We start from the raw sequence: 24,348 nt of genomic DNA on the forward strand, positions 1-24,348 counted from the left end.
CCTTTATATATTCTTGCTAAATGTTTAAGAACAAAGGAAGCACACCAGGTAACACTGACTATAATTAAATGACATGTCAAAGAGAAATACTGTATGTGTAAACTACCTTCACATGTTTAAGCTGCTGCCATTTTGGTTCTTTGTGTCTACGACTGACAAGTCAGGGCAAAAATAGACAAAATAACTGGCCATATTGTGTCAAAAACATAAATTCCTCAATATTAACTTCATATTTATACTGTAGAATTATCATATATAAGCAATTTCACACAAGCGCCAGACTTACATGTAGCCATACAGTAAAATCATCATGGAGTCAGAGCACAAAGCATGGACAAACTTGTTTATCAAAGCCGAGAACAAAACATGACAACAAACTCTGAAGACTCTACAGCCCAATGGTGGAGATAAGCAGGATTTTAAAGAGCACCCCTGCTACTGCATGGTCTAATGCATGCTGGAGTTCAGCATTTAAACTTCAAATAAGCCATTGTTGCTCAAATGTAGGAAAAACATAGAAACAGGGAAACAATCTGACAGATGAGGAGGCGGAATACAGATCAAGGATTTGAGTTTTGCAGGTGCAAAAAGACTAGAGATGTATGATTCAAACATCTCTCCAGATGACAGTAAAGTGCTGTCTCTTCTCCAGCTATTACAGAGAATACTAATGCTAATGCTCCGGGCGGCTAATGCTTTTTTGCTTTTATTGTTTTGTCTAATGATAAGCTACCATTGTGAAAAAAGGCATAAATAACACAATTACTCAATCTTGGTACTGCTTATTGGTTTGTGGACATTTAAACATAAAAATAGTCTGTATCGGCTGCAAAACATCGATATTGACCAATATATTAAACCAGCCAGATATTGCCTTGAACTTGGTGTGCTTGTGAAACATTGAGACTTGTGAGAGAAGTATCACAGAGAGCCATTGAAAGAGCTACAGTAGCTGAAAACATGGTAAAAGTGACCCACTCAAACATATCAAGAGCTCTGTGTTTTGCCCAAGTATACTTCGGTTAGATACAAACACTATGCATCTGTGTACAGGACACATGACGCAAATCTCGTCATCAGCAGAGAACAAGTGGGGCCCGATTTCTAACCGTGTGTACTCTGAATGCGCATGCGGTTGGAATTTTTATAGGACAGTCAGGAGATATCTGCATTTGTGTAAGTCTAAAAGGAATATAAAGACATCTTAATGGGTCTAAACTCTTTAAGACAAATAGTCCAGTATCTCATAACAGTCAGACTGTGCATGCATCAACCGCCTGTATATGCCCACACAGTCAAAAGAAGTACAGTTGAAAGTCTAGCGTTCGACTGTACACAGACGCTGTGTTTGCATCAAAACCGAAGTAAACTTTGGGCTTAACACTGCGGCTGCTGCGCAGGAGGGTGACTCAAAAGATGCCATTACTTGAAAAGGACACCTCAAAAAACACCATAACATGATTGTTTGAGGCCGCTTTTCATCATCAGGGACTTGGCATCTTGGACGAATTTTGCAAGATGTAGCGGAACAACCTGTTTCAATATAGAACACAGTCAGATAAAACACTGACTCTTGAGACAGTTACATTTCCAGCGTGATAATATCAACATTGGAGGACAAATTAACATTGAAGTGCCTCATGAACCAAAAGTGGATATAGTACAACGACCCAGTCAAAGCCCTGGGGTTGAATTTATGAAAATCTTCTTAAGATTATTAGGATAATTAATAAAAAAAAAAATAATAAGAATGTTTTAACAGTTTCTTTTCAGCAATTATTTTATTTTTTAATTTTTTTATCACCAATTTGGAATGCCCAATTCCTGCCTCTGCGTCTGAGACAGTCAATCCGTGCATCTTATCACGTGGCTTGTTGAGCACGTTACCACGGAGACGTAGCACATGTGGAGGCTTCATGCTATTCTCCGTGGCATCCACGCACAACTCACCACTCGCCCCACCGAGAGCGAGAACCACATTATAGTGACCACGAGGTGGTTAACCCAACGTGACTCTACCCACCCTAGCAACCGGGCCAATTGGTTGCTTAGAAAGTCTGACTGGAGTCACTCAGCACACCCTGGATTCGAACTCGCGACTCCAGGGGTGGTAGTCAGCATCTTTACTTGCTGAGCTACCCAGGCCCCCCAATACAAAACATTCTGAACTTTTTTCTTAAGAATGTTTCATGATTCCAGCCCCTGATCTCCATCCAAATAAAAATTATAATTTGAAAACTGTGTTCATTTGACTAATCTGAACAACCTGCAGCAAATCGACATGGAGGTACAGTATAAGCTACAGTAAAATCACTACAGTAAAACCCCCACATACAGTGGGGTCCAAAAGTCTGGAAGGACATTAAATATCTGGAAATTAAAAATAATAATCTAGACCATTTTAATTCAATCCTTACACGTTTTGGATTTTGAAAAATAAATAAATAATGTTATAATGTAAAATGTGTGAGAAATATGTAAGATTTGGCAATATTTGGAGGTCAGGTCACTTAACAAATAAGCAAATTGGTGACATTGACCAAGGTAACTACTTTATACAAAAGGTACATTTTTGTATCATTGCTATCATTAAGGCATGCAAAATGCTTTTTGTAATATTCTCAAATCATGCTGGATAACATGATCATTAGGTTTTATGCAACCTTGTGGAGTCTATACCAGCTCAAGTGCATGTTGTCATAAGCCGAAGCAATGACAACTGGTGGCCTAATATTAAGCCTGCTTTGTTGACTGACACATTATTGGGCAGATACTGTAGATTTCATTACACTTAGCTCGTAATTTCCCTAATATTTTAACATCATTATTAATTAGACTAATAGGTCTGTATGTCCCCTTTTGCTTTAATAACAGCATGCAAAGACACTAATCTAAAGGGACATGCATTTTTTCAAACAAAGAAAATGTTTTTAATTCAAATTTTCACTCAAATTGTTATGCTGATATAAATTGTAATTAAAACTTTGGCAGTAAATTGGTAAAATGCAAAATATATATATTTTTTTACTAGTGGTTGCAGACTTTTGAAACATATGTAGTCCATTGTTCCATCATCTAAGCCTCACGGCTCTTAACCGAGTGTCTGATCAGTTCCAGACTTACTGTCTGGCTGCTATATGCAATTTCCAGTAGTCAGGGTGCACAGGTTTTTATCAGTCTGCCTGGAAAAAAGTATTGCTTAAAAGGAACCAGCCTGCTACAATGAATGCTTCTGAAGAACTGGACACTAGACACTAGCTGTATTACATCTGTCCCAATAAAAATGGAAACTACTATTAAAATTATCATTGTAAATAATTTTCCTTGAAAATATAAATGGTTTTATAAAGACTAAGCTTCTAATTTTCACCCATGTCATTTTTTAACCACATTTGCATTGTAAAGGGATCACTTATGCATTTTAGGGTTAATGCAATCAGGTCACTTGGCGGCCGTGTTCATAATGCCTCCGGGCAGCTATGTTCTATTGATACAAGTACAGCTCCTCTCTACTTGAATGGGAAAAGACCAAAATCTCCAAAACTGTTACTCCACATTACGATTAAATAACATATTTCAAATCAGCAACAAAAACTGAATATTACGGTACCATAAATTGTGCTAAAAAAAACTTTCAGGCTGGTCAAGCAAATGCACAAGTACATTCTCCATCAAACTGACAGGCGATGTCTCTATCAAAAGATTTCTCCCAATCACATACCAGTGACCCGTCTCATCCTTATAATGTCTCTGCTTAAGTTTGCCAGGTTAGTGCTATCAAATACATACAGTACACAGAAGCTCTACAAAATGTTAAAATATGACTTGAACAATTATGTACCCAGCATATTTCAGTTGTACACTGTTGTATACAACACTCAAACACAATAAGAATGTCACATAAAATAATTAATCTGACAATCTCACAAGGTGCTGTATTTATTTTGTGGAGGGGAGCTCATTCAACCTTGGTCTGGATTTCAGAACCATGGACAGCATGCACTGACTACACATGGCAAACAGGAGATGAGTAATAAAACATTCCCATCAACAACAGCTGCAAAAAAGTGTGGGTAGTACCGCTGCTCCCTATCCGCATATTATGCAGACTGCGTAGGGCACCAACTAACTAGGGGGGGTGCCAGAAAGTCCACTGGCTGCCCTTCCTTGCACGTTATGCTTTATTCAAGGACCCAATAGCAGTCATGGAACACACATCGCCTCGCAGCTCGCCCCACATCAGATTATCGCACACCCTCTCACACCCTATCCCTCCTTCCCTCCCTGTGTCCGATGACAGCGGAACACTGTGTAGGGCATACATTTGGCCCTGAGTGATGGCATCTAACCAGGTTGTCATAAGTGGGTTTTTTATTTTCTTTTCTCCTCTTTTCTTCCAATATGGAATTCCCAATTCCCAACGCTCTCTAAGTCCTTGTGGTGGCGTAGCGACTCGCCTCAATCTGGGTGGCGGAAGACAAATCTCAGCTGCCTCCGCGTCTGAGACCGTCAATCCGTGCATCTTATCACGTGGCTTGTTGAGCACGTTACTGCGGAGACCTAGCATGTGGAGGCTTCACGCTATTCTCTGCGGCATCCACGCACAACTCACCACGTGCCCCACCGAGAGTGAGAACCACATTATGGCGACCATGAGGCGGTTAACCCATGTGACTCTACCCACCCTAGCAGCTGGGCCAATTGGTTGCTTAGGAAGCCTGACTGGATTCAGCACGCCCTGGATTCGAACTTGCGACTCCAGGCGTGGTAGTCAGCGTCTTTACTGGCTGAGCTACCCAGGCCCATAAGTGTGTTTATTAAAATAATATTGCTTTATCTGAAAATCTTTTGTCTTGTAATGTAGTTCAAAAATACACTTTAATCACAGAGTTCAAGAACACCATCCCCCTCTCCCCATGTCTCGAACTGATCACAGAAGACAGTAAACTACCAGCGAGTTATCAAAATAATGTTCTTATTTGGGGAAGATGATAAGTGTTGCCAAGAACAAAGGAATAAAAACATTTTAATTTTGTTTTAAAGCAAGTGAGCATGTGTGCAGACTCTTAAGCTCAGGGAGGCACAGACAACACTGGCTCAGACGGACTGTAACATCTGTCTGGAACTATCTGGATGCATTTAAGATCTCAGTCTGACTGCAGGCCAGCTCTATTAAACAGTGAAACTCACCCTGAACTTTCTCCAAGACAAACCCCATCTGAAATCATGAGTGATTCTGGGCTAGTAGCTTCCTTCCACATATTCTTAAAAGTTTCAATGCTGTTGGAAGTCAGAACTTCCAAAAAAGGTCAGTAAGAAAACCCAGAATGAACTGACCATCTAAATAAAAAAATTAATATTCTACCAAGTAATAAGAAAACATTTCATCCAATGGAAACACAAATTATTCCTGAGAACCTTGCAGACATATGCCTGTTTTCTAAGTATTTTACTCAGGACGCTCAACATACAAACTTACCTTGCATTACCAACCACTTTTTTTAATATATTTTTTTATTTTTATTGATTCCATTCAACAAATTAAACATCGCAGAAAATGCAGAATCAAATTATGTACAATTAAACCTTTCCCCCCGAAAACCCCCACCCGACACAAACACTCACCCCAGTGGTCATAAATATAAAAACAAAATAAATAAATTAAAAAAACAAACAAACATGCACACACAATAAATAAATAAATAAATAAATAAAAAGCATATTTGAAAAAAACAATCAAATTGCACACAAAAAACTAGAGATCCCTCTCTACTACCCCTCCCCGAAAGCCTTACAAAAAGGCCAAATATCTGCCCCATTTCCTATCAAATAACCCCAGATTTCCCAGCCTTCTAGACATCCCTTCCTCAAAGGCCGCCACCCTCCCCATCTCCGACCACCACTCATGAAATGAGGGTGCTCCAACCGACCTCCAACCTCTTAAAATAACCTGTCTGACGATCATGACGCTCGTTAGGACCCAACTCTTTATGTACCGATTCTCATCGTTGATGACCACCCCATTGCCCAAAATAAAGAGTCGGGGGCAAAGTGAAAGCAGAGTGCCTAAAACATCACATATAAAACTCTGAACTTTCAACCAGAACTCCTGTATCTCAACACACCCCCAAAAGACGAGTTATGTCTCCAACCTCTGATCGCCAGCAGGTGGGTGTGTCTTTAAGACCAAGCCTATACAATCTGGAGGGGGTCCAATAAAATCGATGTAAAATCTTAAGTTACATAAGGTGAACCCTTGCATCTCTAGATGCAGACTTGACATTTGTTAGGATCCTAGCCCACACCCCCTCCTCCAATGTCAAGTTTAGATCTTTCTCCCATCATTTTTTGAGAAAATTCAAAGTTCCGTCCCCCAGACTATGAATTAGCAGGGAGTAATACGCTGATGCCTCATGACCCTTCCCAAAAGCAGCAATCACCACTCCCAGAGTATCTGCCACACTAGGGAGGTGCGTGCCACTCTCAAAAACAGTGCAGAGTAGGTGGCGCAGCTGTAAATACTTATAAAATTGAGATCTGGGAATGCCAAAATGTTGAACCAAATTTTCAAAAGGTCTCAATACTCCACTCTCATATAGGTCACCAAGTGTATTAACCCCCCTTACAATCCAATCTGACCAATAGAAAGGGGACTTATTAATACATAGTTTAGGGTTCAGCCATATGCTCAAGACTACGTTTAAATAAATATCAGAATTAAACACTCAACACTTTTGTCCATATCGAGTGCAAATGCAAAATAACGGGGTGCGACTTAACCTCACCAGCTAGTTTAATCGAAAGGCTTTGCAGTGGCGAGATAGGGGCAAGAACTTCCTTTTCAATACAAAACCAGGGAGGGGCTCTCTCAGGTGGAAGCGACCAATGAGCCAAATGTCTAAGACTGAATGCATAATAATAAAACACAATCTTGGGTAGGCCTAACCCACCTTTGTCAATCGGCCTATGCAACTTATTGAAATTTAACCTGGGACGCTTACCATTCCAAATGAAGGACTTCGCTGTATTATCAAATTGCTTGAAATAAGAGAGGGGGACATCTACAGGGAGAGACTGTAGCAGGTAGTTGAATTTTGGAATACAATTCATTTGAATAACATTAACCTTCCCCATCATCGATAAATTTAATGAAGCCCACCTGTCCACATCATTCGAAAAACTTTTTATTAAGGGATCAAAATTAACTCTGACTAAATCAGACAAATTTGCTGGGAATAAAATTCCCAAATACTTAATTCCCTGTTTGGGCCACATGGAAGGCACCCGGCTGGAAGGCCGTTACTGGACAGTACGCTGTCAAAGACAAAGCTTTGGATTTAGACCAATTGACTTTGTATCCTGAGAACTTGGAAAATAAATTAATAATTCTGTGGAGGCAAGGCATAGATCTAGTAGGGTTGGAGACGAATAATAAAATATCATCTGCATAAAGCAGAAGCTTATGCGCCACACCTCCCGCAATCACCCCTTGGAAAATCATCCTCCTGTCTTATTGCGGCTGCTAATGGTTCCAGGGCAAGACAGAACAATAATGGGGAAAGAGGGCAACCCTGCCAGGTGCCCCTATCCAGAGTAAAATAATCTGAAATTAATCCGTTTGTTTGTACCGCTGCTACAGGGTGTCTATAAAGTAACTTAATCCAACCAATAAATGTACTCCCGAACCCATACATTTTCAAAATCTTAAAAAGATAATCCCATTCTACCATATCAAACACCTTTTCGGTGTCAAGTGAGATGGCAGCGACCGGAGATTGATCATTCGCTACTGACCACATGATATTGATGAGACGCCTAATATTATCAGAAGAGCTATGGCCTTGAATAAACCCCACCTGATCTATATGTATAAGTGGTGTCATAACTTAATCGATTAGCCAGAATTTTTGACAATATTTTTTACATCTAACTGGATCAGGGAAATTGGGCGGTAACTTTTACACTCACTTGGATCTTTGTCCTTTTTAAGAATCAGACTGATCCGGGTTTGTGTCATGGTTGGCGGAAGCTTTCCATTCTTTAATGATTCAGTATAAACTTCTAACAAAAGCGGAGCCAGTTCTGTAGCATAAGATTAGAAAAACTCAGCGGCATAGCTGTCAGGCCCCGGAGCCTTGCCTGTAGGCAAGGCCTTAATTACCTCATCAAGCTCCTCCAAGGTTATCTCAGAATCAAGAGAATTTATTTGCTCAGTTGTCAGTTTAATGAGTTCTAATGGTTCCACAAAGTTCCTAATATCGTCATCAGTAGACGAAGATGTGGAACTATAGAGATCAAAGTAGAATTCTTTAAAAGCATTATTAATATCAATGGCCAAGGTAAATATTTCACCACCTTCAGATTTCACAGAGGAAATGGTAGAAAAAGACTCTCTCTGCTTTATATATCTAGCCAAAAGTTTTCCTTTTTTGTCCCCCGACTTGCCCTGAATAACCAAAACTCCACTTTCTGTGACAAAATAGTATTATATCTATATTTCAATCGGGTCAATTCTCTGAGGCCATCAGATGACATAAGGCGCTTCAGCTCTGCCTCGGCACTTTTAATATTTCCTTCCAACTCCACGAGTTCTTGTGCTTTGGATTTTTTGGTGAATGAGGCATACTGTATGATCCGACCCCTAAGAACCACCTTAAGTGCCTCCCAAGCCATGCCCACAGAGGATACTGAGGACCAGTTGGTCTCCATATAAACATTGATTTCAGTCTTTAACATTTGTTGGAAATCAGGATTTTGCAAAAGGGACACATTAAGGCGCCAACTATATGATTTCTTTTTCTCTGTATATGGCAACACCTCTAAACTCACCAGGGCATGATCTGAGACTAAGATATTTCCAATTGAGCAATCAACAACAGATGAAATTAGGGATTTGGATATATATAAAAAAATCTATTCTAGAATAAATCTTATGGACTGATGAAAAAAATGTATAGTCCCTACCAGATGGGTTCAAAAGTCTCCAAATATCTGTAAGACCAAGATTCTTACACATCCTGTGAAGCATCAATGTTGCTCTAGGAAGTTTACACACTTTTGCTTCACTATGATCAAGGACTGAGTACATCAATAGATTAAAGTCTCCTCCCAATATTATATCATGAGGGGTGCCAGCGGTTTGCAGCATCCCTTCAAGATCTATAAAAAAGCCCTGATCATCAGTGTTAGGTGTGTAAATATTAGCCAGAATCAACCTTTGTCCCTGAATTTCAGCTAAAACAATAATGACTCTCCCTAATTTATCTTTAGTCTGTTTGAGACATTTGAATTGTAGATGTTTATTAATCAATATATTGACTCCCTTGCTCTTACTTGAGCCAACACTAAAGAAAACATGTCCACCCCATATCTTCCCAAATTTTTCAGCTTCCTGCAGGGAAAGATGTGTTTCTTGAAGAAACACTATATCATATTTGTTACGTTTAAGAAAAGAAATAACCTTCCTTCTTTTTATGGGGTGCCCCAACCCATTTACATTCCATGTGGAGAGAGATAGTATACTCATATTAACATTTGACATTTTGATATAGTAGAAAAAATAAACTGTGTGTCAAAAACAAAATTATACAGACCACATTCCCCATTAGTGAAACAATCAAACCCCGAACTTCCCCCCGAACAAAACAAACAGAAAAAAGAAAAACATGCCCATTAACCCCGCGCACGACAGCGCCAACCGGCGACAATCCCTCCAAACTCAAAAGGTCCATGAACGCCCATGAGCCCCCACGACAACTTTGCCATCAGATTGCTCAATTTTGCCTCACAAATTTGTGGGCAAAATTACATAACAGAAAATACTTTGTAAAATAAACCCCAGCCAATAGGAAGAATGAACACAAAGAACATGTAGATTAATTCACAGAACTGTCTCAAAGGTGTGATCTTCCACAAAACCAATTCCAGCTGATATAAAACCGTTCAGATTCCTCGGACAGACAAACGAATGTTCAGTGAGCCAGCTGTTATGAGTTCAGCGGATGACGTAATCATTCCAATGTCCCATAAAAATACTCAACAAAACAAACTCCAGCCAGCAGGAGGAATAAGCACGAAGAAAGAACAGATTAATCCACAGTTGTTCCAAAGGAATTTTATTCAATAGAACAAGCTCCAGCCGCTAGGCGGAACCAATACAAAAAGAAACAAAACCGGCATCCCGGTTCCTTGGATGGTCGAGTCAATTCACTCGGAGGCCGCATAAAAGTATATACCATGACTTACACAATCCGTCAACTTTATCCTTTGTGTGAGCATGTAGATATTTTGTGGTCATCCGTTAGTGTCCACTCTCAAACTGGCCGGGAACTTCAGTGCAAAATAATCTTTCGTCAATGCAAAAGTTTCTTTAAGGAAAAATGTTATTCACAAAACAAACTCCAGCTGCTCGGCGGAGCCAATGCAAAAAGAAAAAAGAAACCAAAATGATGCCCAGCTTCCTCAAAAGCCAGAGTAAGTACAGCGAGTTGACCCACTCACATGAGAAACACCCAATGGTTTACTCACCCATTGATTCTATAAAAGACATTGCCTGATTGGGACATGTAAATACTTTGCGACCATCCTTCGTTTCTATTCTCAGTTTGGCCGGAAACATCAGAGCAAAAGTGATCTTTCGCTGATGTAAGAGTTTCTTACATTCTTTTAACCGATCGCGTTTCTCTCGTCGAACTCACAAAGTCTGGGAACAAGAAAATATTATGGTTCTTCCAAGAAAGCTTCCCATTGCTCCTCACCTGGCGCAACACAAGATCTTTATCGGTTGATCTCAGAAATTTGGCCAGAATCGATCGGGGCCTTTCTCCATCAGCAAATCTGTGAGCTGGGACTCTGTGAGCTTGCTCGATTTCCAGTTTATGGCCTGTTATGTCGAGCAGACTCGGGAAAAACTCGTCTAGGAATTTCACCATATCTCTGCCCTCCTCATGCTCCTGCGGCTTCTATTCTCAAGATCTTCAAGCTTTTCAAGGAGATGTTCCAAATCAACTTTGGTCGCGGGCGGATTAGCGGTTAATTCCCTCTCCGAAGACTCCAGACAATCAATTCCTCTCTCAACATCAGTCACTCTTGTAACTAACTCAGATAATTTTATTTCCATTGCCACAATCGATCGAATATTACAGCGAGATCCTCCAAGTCAGCAAGAACCTTTGTCAACATCACCGACATGTTGGACAACTGACGCTGGATCACCTCTCCCGCCATGCCATCCAAATCCAGTCCCCAGTCTGTAGGCCTGTCGGGGCTTTCATCCTGAACACGTAAGTGTCTTTTAATGTCTCCAGAGCCCGAGGATTTTGACTTCTTTGCCATGTTTTGTCTCAAAGAGCAAACGTGTAACTGGGTGTATCAAATTTCACCAGATTATAACATGAAAATAATTAAAAATTTAGCAAAGTGCGCAGAGCTCGTTGCTCACACGTCTGCATCTTGCATGGCGTCACCTAAAAACCACTTTGTAAAAAAAGACATGGAAAGATGAAATCACACACACTCACAAAGATTATTGTATTCACACCATATAAAATCTACTTACGTTATCATTGCTGCCTTTGTTGTCTTCATACTTTGTCTCAACATGGATGGAGAACTTTGGCAGGAAAGAGCACTAAAAAAAAAAAAGAAAGAATTAAACAAGTTTAACATGGCAAATATAAATAGATTGCATATATGATTTCAAACGTCACAGGCTGTGGAGTGGAACGGAGTGAAATAATTTAGTTACTACTAAAATGCTATCATTTTTCAAAAGTCACACGTCCAGCAGCTAAATTGGGACATCTATTCAAGAGGGGCAGCACCATTCATGAATACATTGCATGCATGCTCTCACTAGGGCTGGTGCGCCATCATTGCAGTATGCGTGCAGGGCAGGGCTCTGCAGTTCAATATCATTGAGTTTTATGGGCCTGGTGCTCTCTGGAATGCTCTCTTTTCTGCCTCACTGGATTTACAGCCTCCCTGTTCTCATGCTCTCTCCTCCCTACTTGTCCTGAGGCTGTAGCCCCTCTGAGACCCAACACACTGCTGCCTTATTAAAATAAATACTGCTCCGACAATCACTGTGCAGATCAATAGAGCCTGATTACATAACACTGGAGGAAGCTCTTAATGGAGTGGGGGAGAGGGAAGGACAGAAGAGGAGAGAAGAGAATATGACAAGACAAAAAGAAAAGGAGAACAAAAAACTGCCCCAAACCAGGAGAGACCCCCACAGCAGAGAGCATAGAGCTATGCTGAAGCTGTGGCCTGGTCCCCTGCCACACCTACACTCACGACAACCAGTGAGCTGGGGCACATTAAAGAGATGCTACAAACAATGTGCAACCAGCTATTACAGAGATAAGAACACTCTTCTCACACACACACACAGTGCAAAATGAAAAAAATTCACTAATGTAAATTGTTTGCCATGCATGTGTTACATGTGCAATATATTTTACATGTTTTCTCTCTGTCTCACCAAATAGGTTTATCTTTAATAATATCAATGCGTTCATTACTTATAAGTTGTTGGAACATTCAGAGTCTTCATTCTTCAACATTTGGCTTTAAAACACACCCAGACTTTTAAAAAAATATCAAAGATGTTGACAGAGATTAGCCATTTCCAGGCCCAGGGAAACATGCTGCTGTGTGGAGACTTTAATGCAAGAACTGGAACTGAACCTGTTAATACTGACCAAAAGGGCAACAAACATGTATTTGGCCAGAATCCCCAGAGCCTCACAAAAAAATCTCCCAGCTCGGGACAATCTTGACCATATTGTGAATAAAAATGGTACAGAATTAGTGCACCTCTGCCAAGCCTCAGGCCTGTACATACTTAATAGCAGGATCAGAGGGTAGACTGGAGAGCAGTAAAATGTACCAAGTCCAGTAGAGATACAGATGGACTCCAGACAGCATGGATACATTTATCCAGGCCCTCAATTCTGAAGAACTGAAAAATCAAATTACTACAATCATACATTTTGTTTTTAAAACTATATATTTCAAAAAGCAGCCTGTAAAACTGAGTTGAAAAAGGCAAAAAAAAAATAAATAAATAAAAAACATCCTAAAAAAAACCAACCAAAACAGAAAAGTGGATTGACACAGACTGCAAAGCATTAAGAAAACAACTCTGAAAATGATCAAATCTGAAACATAACGAGCCAAACAATACAGACATAAGAATTGACTACTGTTCAAAATGACAACAATACAAACAAACAAACAATTAGAGTAAAAAAGCAACACCATCTCACCAAAAGCTTACACGAAATTGGACAATCAATAAATCAAAATTAGTTCTGGGATTTGTGGAATAACTTGAGCACAAAAAAAAAAAAAAAAATGTACCAATCCAAAATGGAGAAATATGGAAAAAAAAAAACATTTTGAAAACTTATATAAAGAAATCCCACCAAAACAACTAAATGAGAATTATAATCAGGTCTACAAAGACTACAAATATATGAAAATACAATGAAAAATAATCAAAATCCATTTGACTTTCCAGTTACACATGACAAATTGGTTCAAAAACAAAAAATCTTGTGGCGCTGACAACATCCTAGGTGAAATGCTGAAACACAGCACTCCTGAGCTGCAGACGCTGTGCTCAAATTATTCAACCTTGTACTTTGTTCAGGTTGTTTCCCTGACATCTGGAGTCAAGGACTAATTACCCCAATTCACAAGAGTGGAGACAAATCGGACCCTAATAATTTCAGAGGCATTTGTGTTAGCAGTAATCTGGGGAAGTTGTTTAGTAGTATTTTAAATAATAGAATTCTAAACTTCCTTAACAAACACAGTGTCCTGAGCAAGAGTCAGATTGGCTTCCTTCCAAATCATAGAACTACAGACCACATTTACACCCTACACACCCTAATCAAACACATAAATCAGGAGCCTGGGTAGCTCCGTGGTAAAGATGCTGGCTACCACCCCTGGAGTTCGTGAGTTCGAATCCCAGGGATTGATCTCCAAAACAAACAAATTGGCCCGGTTGCTAGGGAGAGTAGAGTCACATGGGGTAACCTCCTTGCTATAATGTGGTTTGCTCTCGGTGGGGCACGTGGTGAGTTGTGTGTAGATGCCGCGGTGGATGGCGTGGGCCTCCACACGCAATATGTCTCCATGGTAGCGCACTCAACGAGCCACGTGATAAGATGCGCAGACTGACGGTCTCAGACGCAGAGGCAGCTGACCCAGATTGAGTCACTACACCACCATGAGGACTTAGAGCGCATTGGGAATTGGGCATGCCAAATTGGGAGAAAAAGGGGAGAAAATCCAAAAAAAAATTAATAAATAAACACTTAAACCAGACCAAAAACAGTAAAATATTTGCATGAATTGTTGATTTAAAAAACAAACAAACATTTGATTCTATTTGGCATGATGGACTATATTACAAATTGTTACAAAGTGGTGTAGGGGGTAAAGTTTATGACATCATAAAATTAATGTATTCGGACAACAAATGTGCAATAAGAATTGGCAACATCAAACAGAGTCCTTCACCCAGAAGAGAGGAGTGCGGCAGGGCTGTAGTCTGAGTCCAACACTGTTCAACATTTACATTAATAAATTAGCGGTGCAGTTGGAACAGTCTACAGCCCCTGGACTCACTCTGCAAGACAAAGACATGAAGTTTTTGCTCTATGCAGATGACCTGGTGCTGCTGTCACCCACCTCACAGGTGGACTTGCTGGAGAACTACTGCCAGAACTGGGCCCTGGGAGTAAACCTCAAAAAGACAAACATTATGGTCTTTCAGAAAAGCCCAGATGTCAGGAACACAGATACCAGTTCTCTCTAGGCAACACCGCCCTAGAGCACATGATACAGTATACTTACCTTGGCCTGATTATCACTGCATCAGGGAGTTTCAGTAAGGCAGTGAATGCACTTATATAAAGCTTGAAGAGCTCTACACGCTATAAAGAAAACGTTCTAGAATACTGAATTACCAATTCCAATCTGGTGTAAGATCTTTGATAGTGTTATACAGCCCATTGCGCTGTATGGAAGTGAGGTATGGGGTCCACTCAGTGATCAGAACTACACTAGATGGGACAAACATCCAACAGAAGCCCTACACACAGAATTCTGCAAATTAATTTTGAAATTACAAAGGAAAAACCCAATAATGCATGTAGGGCAGAATTAGGATGATTCCCATTGATTATTAACATACAAAAAAGATCTCTAAATTTTTGGATGCATTTAAAATCAAGTCCCACAAAATCGCTACATTTTAAAGTGCTACAAACCCAAGAAATGAACCTTGAAAAACCAAACTTCAGAATAAATCAGATCATCAAACAATCTAAAAACACCTATCTGGAACATTGGGATCAAGAACCCAAAACACAAAGCAAATTACAATTCTATTGGACTCTAAAATCAAACTATGAATTGGAAGAGTATCTCCTGACTGTCAGAGATACAAAGCAGAGACAGATCCTGAGCAAGTACAGGCTCAGTGAGCACAGTCTAGCCATCGAGAGAGGCAGACACAGAAAAACATGGTTACCCAGAGAAGAAAGAGTGTGTGCTCACTGTACGACAGGTGAGGTCGAGACAGAGGTGCACTCTCCTTCACTGTCCAAAATTTAAAGAAACAAGGGACATTTATATGGATACATTTATAAACAGCATAAACAACTTTACAACCATGACAGAACAAGAACAAAATCTAAACAATACTTGGAGAGCGACACACAGCAGTACTGGCTGCAAGATACATTTTAACGTGTCACAGCCTGAGAGACAGTGGGTGAATATGTTTTATGTATATTACCCCAGTATGTCACCCAATTGTTCACCACAGTGACCCTCAGTACATGTATGTGTGTGAACATACTATGTGTATGTAGACGTGTTATTGATCTTCAGATTTATGTCAACACTGTGATCTTCTGCTGTTCAGGCATGTTATCATATGTTATGTTGTTTAACTTTCATTAAACTATTGATTAATGTTTTATTTTTTTAAATTTTTTTTTTACATACAACCTCTGCTTTGGCAATAGTGTATTATTCACAGTCATGTCAATAAAGACATTTTGAATTGAATTGACAAGATGAGATGAGACAAAAGGATGAAATGAGGACGAGATCTGATGTGAAGAGTATGAGAAACAGAAGAGATGAGATGAGGTGGACAAGAAAAGGGCAAGACAAGAAAAACAGAGAAAAGGAAAAGACAAGGTGAGAAGAAACAAGATGAGAGGAGAAGAGGATGAGACAAGATGACAAGAAGAAAACAAGAGACAAGATGAGATGAGACAAGGATAAGACAAAGAGAAGACATGATGACTAGATAAGATGAGGTGAGACAATAAGGGGCAAGATAAGACAAAGAGAAAAGGAAGAGACGAGGCGAAAAGAGATAAGATGAAGAGTATTAGACAAGGGGGCAGTGGTGGCTCAGCGGTTAAGGCTCTGGGTTACTGATCAGAAGGTTGGGGGTTCAAGCCCCAGCACTGCCAAGATGCCACTGTTGGGCCCTTGAGCAAGGCCCTTGACCCTATCTGCTCCAGGTGCGCTGTATCATGGCTGATATGTGAAAAAAAATAATTTCACTGTATAATGTATAATGTGTGATAAATAAATACAATTATTAATTAATTATAAATTATAAGACAACACAAGAAGAGAAGAAATGAAATAAGTCAAGAAGAGATGAGACAAAAAGAGGATGAGAGAAGATGACAAGAAGAAAAAAGAAATGAGGCAAGGATGAGACATGAAGAGAGGGGAAAAAAGAGAAGAGCAGAAATGAGACAAGAGGAGCACAAGATTAGATGAGAAGATGAAACGATAAAACAAGACTAGCCGAGAAGAGGATGAGACAAGATGTCATAAGAAAAAGAAAAGAGACAAGATGATATGATATGAGAAAAGAACACAAAGATGAGGTGTGACCAGAATAGGCCAATACAAGACAAAAAGAGAAAGACAAGATGAGAATGAGATGAAACAAGAAGAAATGAGGTAAGAAGAGACAAGAAGAGGAAGAGATGAAACAAGATGAGCAGAGAGGAGACAAGATTAAAAAGAGGATGAGACAAGATGAAAAAAAGAGAGATGAGATAAGACAATATGAAAAGAGAAAAGATGTGAGGACAAGAGGGCAAGACAAGACAAAAGGAGAAAATGAAGAGACAAGAGTCATGATGAGGTGAGAAGAGATGAGAAAAGGATTAGACAAGACATAATGAGAAGAAATAAGATGAGAAGAGATGAGAAAATGAAGAGATAAAACAAGACAAGCCAAGAGAGGAGACAAGATGAGAAGAGGTGGAGACAAGATGACAAAAAGAGAAAAAAATAAATAAAAATGATGAGATGTGAAAAGAGATGAGGACAAGGGGGTAAGACAAGACAACAAGAAAAAAGGAAGAGTCAAGATGAGGTTAGAAGAAACAAGATATGAAGAGGATGACACAAGATATAAAGAGAATGAGATGAAAATAGAAGATACAGTATTACAGGAGAAAAGAGATTAAACAAGACAAGGAGACAACAAGAAGAGGAGAGGAGAAAATATGACACAAGAAGAGAAGATCATAGTTTTGAATGGAATACATCATATCCGGTTGGGCGGTCGCATACGGACTAGTCGCACAAGTTTAAATATCTCAACGCATCCAGAGCTCAAATCGGCCCCAAAAATTCTGCATCTACATATTGTCGGGATTCCTCGCAGCTCCTGTTTGACTTTCCATTGAAAATGGACAACCTTCTGTCTATCGTCTGTCATTTGTCGTAAGCAGTGAAAAGGTGACTTATGGTAACATCGTAACCAAAACAGAATCTAAGTGATCGATTTGAAACTCTTTGCATTTGCAGCAACTCTGTTAACGGTCAGTCACGCGTGCCACACAAATATCACCTCACGTGAAGCGGGCAAAAGATGCCACTGAGGGGCGTTCACACAGGCACAATACTTGCGTTAAGAGCTAGGTGGCGCACAACAGAATGAAACCGAATGCAGCATTCTTGCGACTTGCTTTTCGAACTAATTTTCACTTAAGCATTCCTAATCATTTTTTTCACTGAGATTGTTGAAATTAATTCCAATATTGGTGTGTACATAGAGGATTAATGCTGTTTTAAAGCCAAAACTGGGTATTTTTACAAGGCAGCAAAACTTTGATGCCTACTGTCTGGAACAGCATTTACATTATATTATCAGTTCAGGCCGTCTTATACTCCAGTCTACTACAGTATATCCTCAGCACACACTACATTTCAGAACATCACATAGACTTCAATAATCATGAATTAGAGAATATAAAGTATATTTGTCTATATCATATCTGCACTATGATGATACCCCAGTAAAATGAAATTAACGTTGAGGGAATATATTGCAGGCCTTTACTTTTCGGGAATTAAATTAGAGTTGGACAAATGAAAAGATGTTAACTATGATATGTTGACTGCAATTTCTTTTGCAGGTGGACAAAATAAATTATTATTTTCTTAGAAAGAACATGAATGTATTTTTGACTCAATCACTCATTAAATTAATGAGTTTCTGTATTTATTTTGATACTGCTAAAACACAGCCTAATGTGGAAAAAGTAACTGTCTCGCATTTACATGAAGCCGTTTTCATTTTGTGCTTGCTGTTACATCCTTTGGGCTTTTCTCATTTTCCATTGGTCTCATTTGAGTTGTTTGTATCCTGTTGTTCCTGGCATATGGTTGATTATGATAATGGTATTCCGATGAAGAGCTCTCTCATTCATCTCTAGGCAGGCACTCGGCACGTAGACCCACTCCAAGATTCACTTCTCCAGTTTAAACTAAGCCTTAATCCGCTACCCATCTCCATTTAAACCAATCTGTCACTTTGACGCTGTGGACCTGGCTGGTTTTGTGGATGGCATACACACATCAGATGCCTGTAGCTTTTGCATTCCTTATTTCTAGAAGGAAAAGCCCAATTTGCATCCTGTGTGACTGAAGTTGTACCTTTATTTCTATATATTCATAAGGCTTAGGCGAGTCCTGAGGCGATACTGTAACTGTACAGCTGCCCTTAGAATATGCACAAAGTTTTCCATGAAACCTTATATGGTCTCCAAGGAGCTAGAAGGCACCTGGTCTATCTGGTTTTCCAATACACTAACTATATTACAGCAAAGTGAGGAAAAACAAGAATGGTGCATTTTGGGATACAATAAAACAAGGTTGGTGGTTACTGGGAATTAGTTCTCAGAGACTGCAGCTCTGTTCCGAAATCTAGTTTATTGCCTTGCTGTCTATTGCCTACACAGGCAGCATCCTAACTGAAACGGAACCTCATAAGTTACTGATTTCTAATGCTCGGCAGCAACCCCGCCCCAAACAAATAGCGCTCCTCAAGTGAAGCACACAGGAGATTTGACTCACAACTGCTTTCAATAGAGAGTTTGGCATAAGCATGTTGCTAAGCTAATGACACAATACTCTAATACGTATAAAAATACATACCACATACAGATATTGGGTGAAAATAGTAAATTTTTTATTAGACTGACCTATTTTGATACTTTTCGTTACTGATTGAAATATACAGTATGTATGGAAGCTGGCACATGGAAAAAGTAGTGCCTTAAGCAAAAATTATGAGATACTGAGTCATAATTTTGAAATAGAAAGTTAGGATTATGAGATATTAAGTCATAATTATGAGGAAAAAAATCATAATTAATAGATTCAGAGTCATATTTATGACATAAATCATAAACCATTAAAGTCATCATTATGACATAAAAAGTCATAATTTTGAAAAAGTCATAATTATGAGATACTAAGTCATAATTTTGAATTAACAAGTCATAATTATGATAAAAAGTCAGAATTATGAGATACCAAGTTAGAATTTTAAGATACTGTCATAATTTTGAAATAAGTCATAATTATGATATCAAGTCAGAAATATGAGATACTAAGTCAGAATTATAAAATACTAAATCAGAATTATGAGATAAAGAATTATGAGATACTAAGTTATAATTATGAGATAAAAAGCCAGAATTATGAGAAACTAAGTTAAAACTTTGATACTGTCATAATTTTGAAATAAATCATTATTATGAGATACTAAGTCAGAATTATGAGATAAAAAGTCAGAATTATGAGATACTAAATCAGAATGATGATATACTAAGTCAGAAATATTAGATACTAAGTCAGAATGATGAGATAAAAAGTCAGAATGATGAGATAAAAAGTCAGAAATATGAGATAAAAAATCAGAAAGATGATATACTAAGTCAGAAATATGAGATACTAAGTCAGAATTATAAAATACTAAATCAGAATTATGAGATAAAGAATTATGAGATACTAAATCAGAATTATGAGATAAAGAATTATGAGATACTAAGTCAGAATTATGGGATACTAAGTTATAATTATGAGATAAAAAGCCAGAATTATGAGAAACCAAGTTAGAATTTTGAGATTGTCATAATTTTGAAATAAGTCATTATTATGAGATACTAAGTCAGAATTATGAGATAAAAAGTAAGAATTATGAGATAAAAAGTCAGAATTATAAAATACTAAATCAGAATTATGAGATAAAGAATTATGAGATACTAAGTTATAATTATGAGATAAAAAGCCAGAATTATGAGAAACCAAGTTAAAATTTTGAGATACTGTCATAATTTTGAAATAAGTCATTATGAGATACTAAGTCAGAATTATGAGATAAAAAGTCAGAATTATGAGATACTAAATCAGAATGATGATATACTAAGTCAGAAATATGAGATACTAAATCAGAATTATAAAATACTAAATCAGAAATATGAGATAAAGAATTATGAGATACTAAGTCAGAAATATGAGATACTAAGTCAGAAATATGAGATACTAAATCAGAATTATGAGATAAAGAATTATGAGATACTAAGTCAGAAATATGAGATACTAAATCAGAATTATGAGATACTAAGTCAGAAATATGAGATAAAAAGTCAGAAATATGAGATACTAAATCAGAATTATGAGATACTAAGTCAGAAATATGAGATAAAAAGTCAGAAATATGAGATACTAAATCAGAATTATGAGATAAAGAATTATGAGATACTAAGTTATAATTATGAGATAAAAAGCCAGAATTATGAGAAACCAAGTTAAAATTTTGAGATACTGTCATAATTTTGAAATAAGTCATTATTATGAGATACTAAGTCAGAATTATGAGATAAAAAGTCAGAATTATAAAATACTAAATCAGAATTATGAGATAAAGAATTATGAGATACTAAGTCAGAATTATGAGATACTAAGTTATAATTATGAGATAAAAAGCCAGAATTATGAGAAACCAAGTTAAAATTTTGAGATACTGTCATAATTTTGAAATAAGTCATTATGAGATACTAAGTCAGAATTATGAGATAAAAAGTCAGAATTATGAGATACTAAATCAGAATGATGATATACTAAGTCAGAAATATGAGATACTAAATCAGAATTATAAAATACTAAATCAGAAATATGAGATAAAGAATTATGAGATACTAAGTCAGAAATATGAGATACTAAGTCAGAAATATGAGATAAAGAATTATGAGATACTAAGTCAGAATTATGAGATACTAAGTCAGAAATATGAGATAAAAAGTCAGAAATATGAGATACTAAATCAGAATTATGAGATAAAGAATGATGAGATACTAAGTCAGAATTATGAGATACTAAATCAGAATTATGAGATACTAAATCAGAATTATGAGATAAAGAATTATGAGATACTAAGTCAGAATTATGAGATACTAAGTCAGAAATATGAGATAAAAAGTCAGAAATATGAGATACTAAATCAGAATTATGAGATACTAAGTCAGAATTATGAGATACTAAGTCAGAAATATGAGATACTAAGTCAGAAATATGAGATAAAAAGTCAGAATTATGAGATACTAAGTCAGAAATATGAGATAAAAAGTCAGAAATATGAGATACTAAATCAGAATTATGAGATAAAGAATTATGAGATACTAAGTCAGAATTATGAGATAAAGAATTATGAGATACTAAGTCAGAATTATGGGATACTAAGTTATAATTATGAGATAAAAAGCCAGAATTATGAGAAACCAAGTTAGAATTTTAAGATTCTGTCATAATTTTGAGAATTATGGGATACTAAGTTATAATTATGAGATACTAAGTCAGAATTATGAGATACTAAATCAGAATTATAAAATACTAAATCAGAAATATTAGAAAGAATTATGAGATAGTAAATCACAATTATGAGATACTAAGTCATAATTATGAGAAGAAAACAGAATTATGAGATAGTCAGAATTACGAGATAAAATCAATTATTAGATTACATTTTTTTATTAATATATTAGATTCAATTATTAGAAGTCATATTTATGATAGTCAAAATTATGAGATTTTTTTTTTTAATTATAAAAAAGTCAATATTAGGAGACTGTAAGTCATAATTATAATTTGATTACATGATTACAATATTTAAAAAATCATTAGATTCAAAGTCAAAACTATGAGATCGTTTTTAGAGAAAAACATCAGAATTATGAGATACTAAGTCAGAAATATGAGATAAAAAGTCAGAAATATGAGATACTAAATCAGAATTATGAGATAAAGAATGATGAGATACTAAGTCAGAATTATGAGATACTAAATCAGAATTATGAGATAAAGAATTATGAGATACTAAGTCAGAAATATGAGATACTAAGTCAGAAATATGAGATACTAAGTCAGAAATATGAGATAAAGAATGATGAGATACTAAGTCAGAATTATGAGATACTAAGTCAGAATTATGAGATACTAAATCAGAATTATAAACTACTAAATCAGAAATATGAGATAAAGAATTATGAGATACTAAGTCAGAAATATGAGATACTAAGTCAGAAATATGAGATAAAAAGTCAGAATTATGAGATAAAAAGTCAGAAATATGAGATAAAAAGTCAGAAATATGAGATACTAAATCAGAATTATGAGATAAAGAATGATGAGATACTAAGTCAGAATTATGAGATACTAAATCAGAATTATGAGATAAAGAATTATGAGATACTAAGTCAGAAATATGAGATACTAAGTCAGAAATATGAGATACTAAATCAGAATTATGAGATAAAGAATTATGAGATACTAAGTCAGAAATATGAGATACTAAGTCATAATTATGAGATAAAAAGTCATAGTTATTAGATGGTGAGTGACATATCAGTTACAGTGTTACCAGATCTCGCAGGAGAAACAAGTGATCTGATCTGGAAGAACAAGCTCAAAATAAGGGACTTGCCTCACCCAAAATAATCTAAAATATAAGCGTTTTTTCCCATGTGGGGGAATTATCAGCATAAACAATCATAGCAAGTATAGTATACAGTAGCCTATATAAAATAGTGTCCTATCCATAAATGTATTATTAACATTTAATAATGTTAATTATCCCAAAAATATTTAATATAATATTTAATATATAAAATATTTTATATATTTAAAACATACTTCTGGGTTCTAGCCATCTAAAAGCAATTAATATCCTAAATCTCTCTCTCCTGCATACACGCACACACTGCGAGGGCACGTTTGTATGAAGCATCATCTTATGCAAATTACGTTATTAAAATTGTTTGAATACGCATGTACTAGGGCTGGGCAATATGTAAAAAGTATTTTATCGTTAATCGTGGTAAAAAAACATCACGATATCTGATTACATCCTCAACCCCCCTGCCGAGGGTTGGTGAAATTGTTTTTGCTTTATAGATTTTGCTTTAAAAATTTAATTCATTTATTGAAACATGGAAAACATACAAGCACTTTAAACTCAACAACAAAAAAAGCAATAAAATAACGAAATGATCAAACAATCTTATTTAACCACCTCCCCAAATCCAAACATTCACAGTCTCCAACTGTCCCATTTTTCAGTTTTCAGATGAATTAACAGAGGAAAAAAAAAGAGTGAAGCTTGTTCAACGAGACAGGCTTGTACTGCATGCCGACATGTGGGTGTTCCACATGACAGGCACGTGCTGTACGCCTCTGAACAAACAGCGAATCAGACACGAACACTGACGGTTTTTCTTTTGTCTGTTCTTAAAAATATAATAAAGTGTGTTTCTTCAAGCACATGTCTTTGTGACTAACAGCATTTTTTGCCATGTGTTACTCCGAGACGTCTTACAGGTCACCTGCCTGTTGCGGGTAGATGAGAAAAATTACCTGCGCATGAAATACATTTAGACGAGGAGCATCTGTCTAGCATACGTCTCAGCATTGCTGGAATGGGCGCTACAGCCTCCATTTGCA

General features: G+C 37.1%; 1 protein-coding gene across 1 annotated transcript in view; it reads right to left on the reverse strand.

Moving 5' to 3' along the window:
• pitpnc1a (phosphatidylinositol transfer protein cytoplasmic 1a) overlaps positions 1-24,348 on the reverse strand; it is a 161,059-nt gene that overhangs the window by 31,804 nt on the left and 104,907 nt on the right. Inside the window, exon 5 of the mRNA XM_051714546.1 lies at positions 11,558-11,629. Within this exon, the coding sequence (XP_051570506.1) occupies positions 11,558-11,629 (72 nt within the window). The remainder of the gene's footprint in view (positions 1-11,557; positions 11,630-24,348) is intronic.

This window comes from Myxocyprinus asiaticus, chromosome 13 (assembly GCF_019703515.2).
Source record: "Myxocyprinus asiaticus isolate MX2 ecotype Aquarium Trade chromosome 13, UBuf_Myxa_2, whole genome shotgun sequence".
NCBI lineage: Eukaryota > Metazoa > Chordata > Actinopteri > Cypriniformes > Catostomidae > Myxocyprinus > Myxocyprinus asiaticus.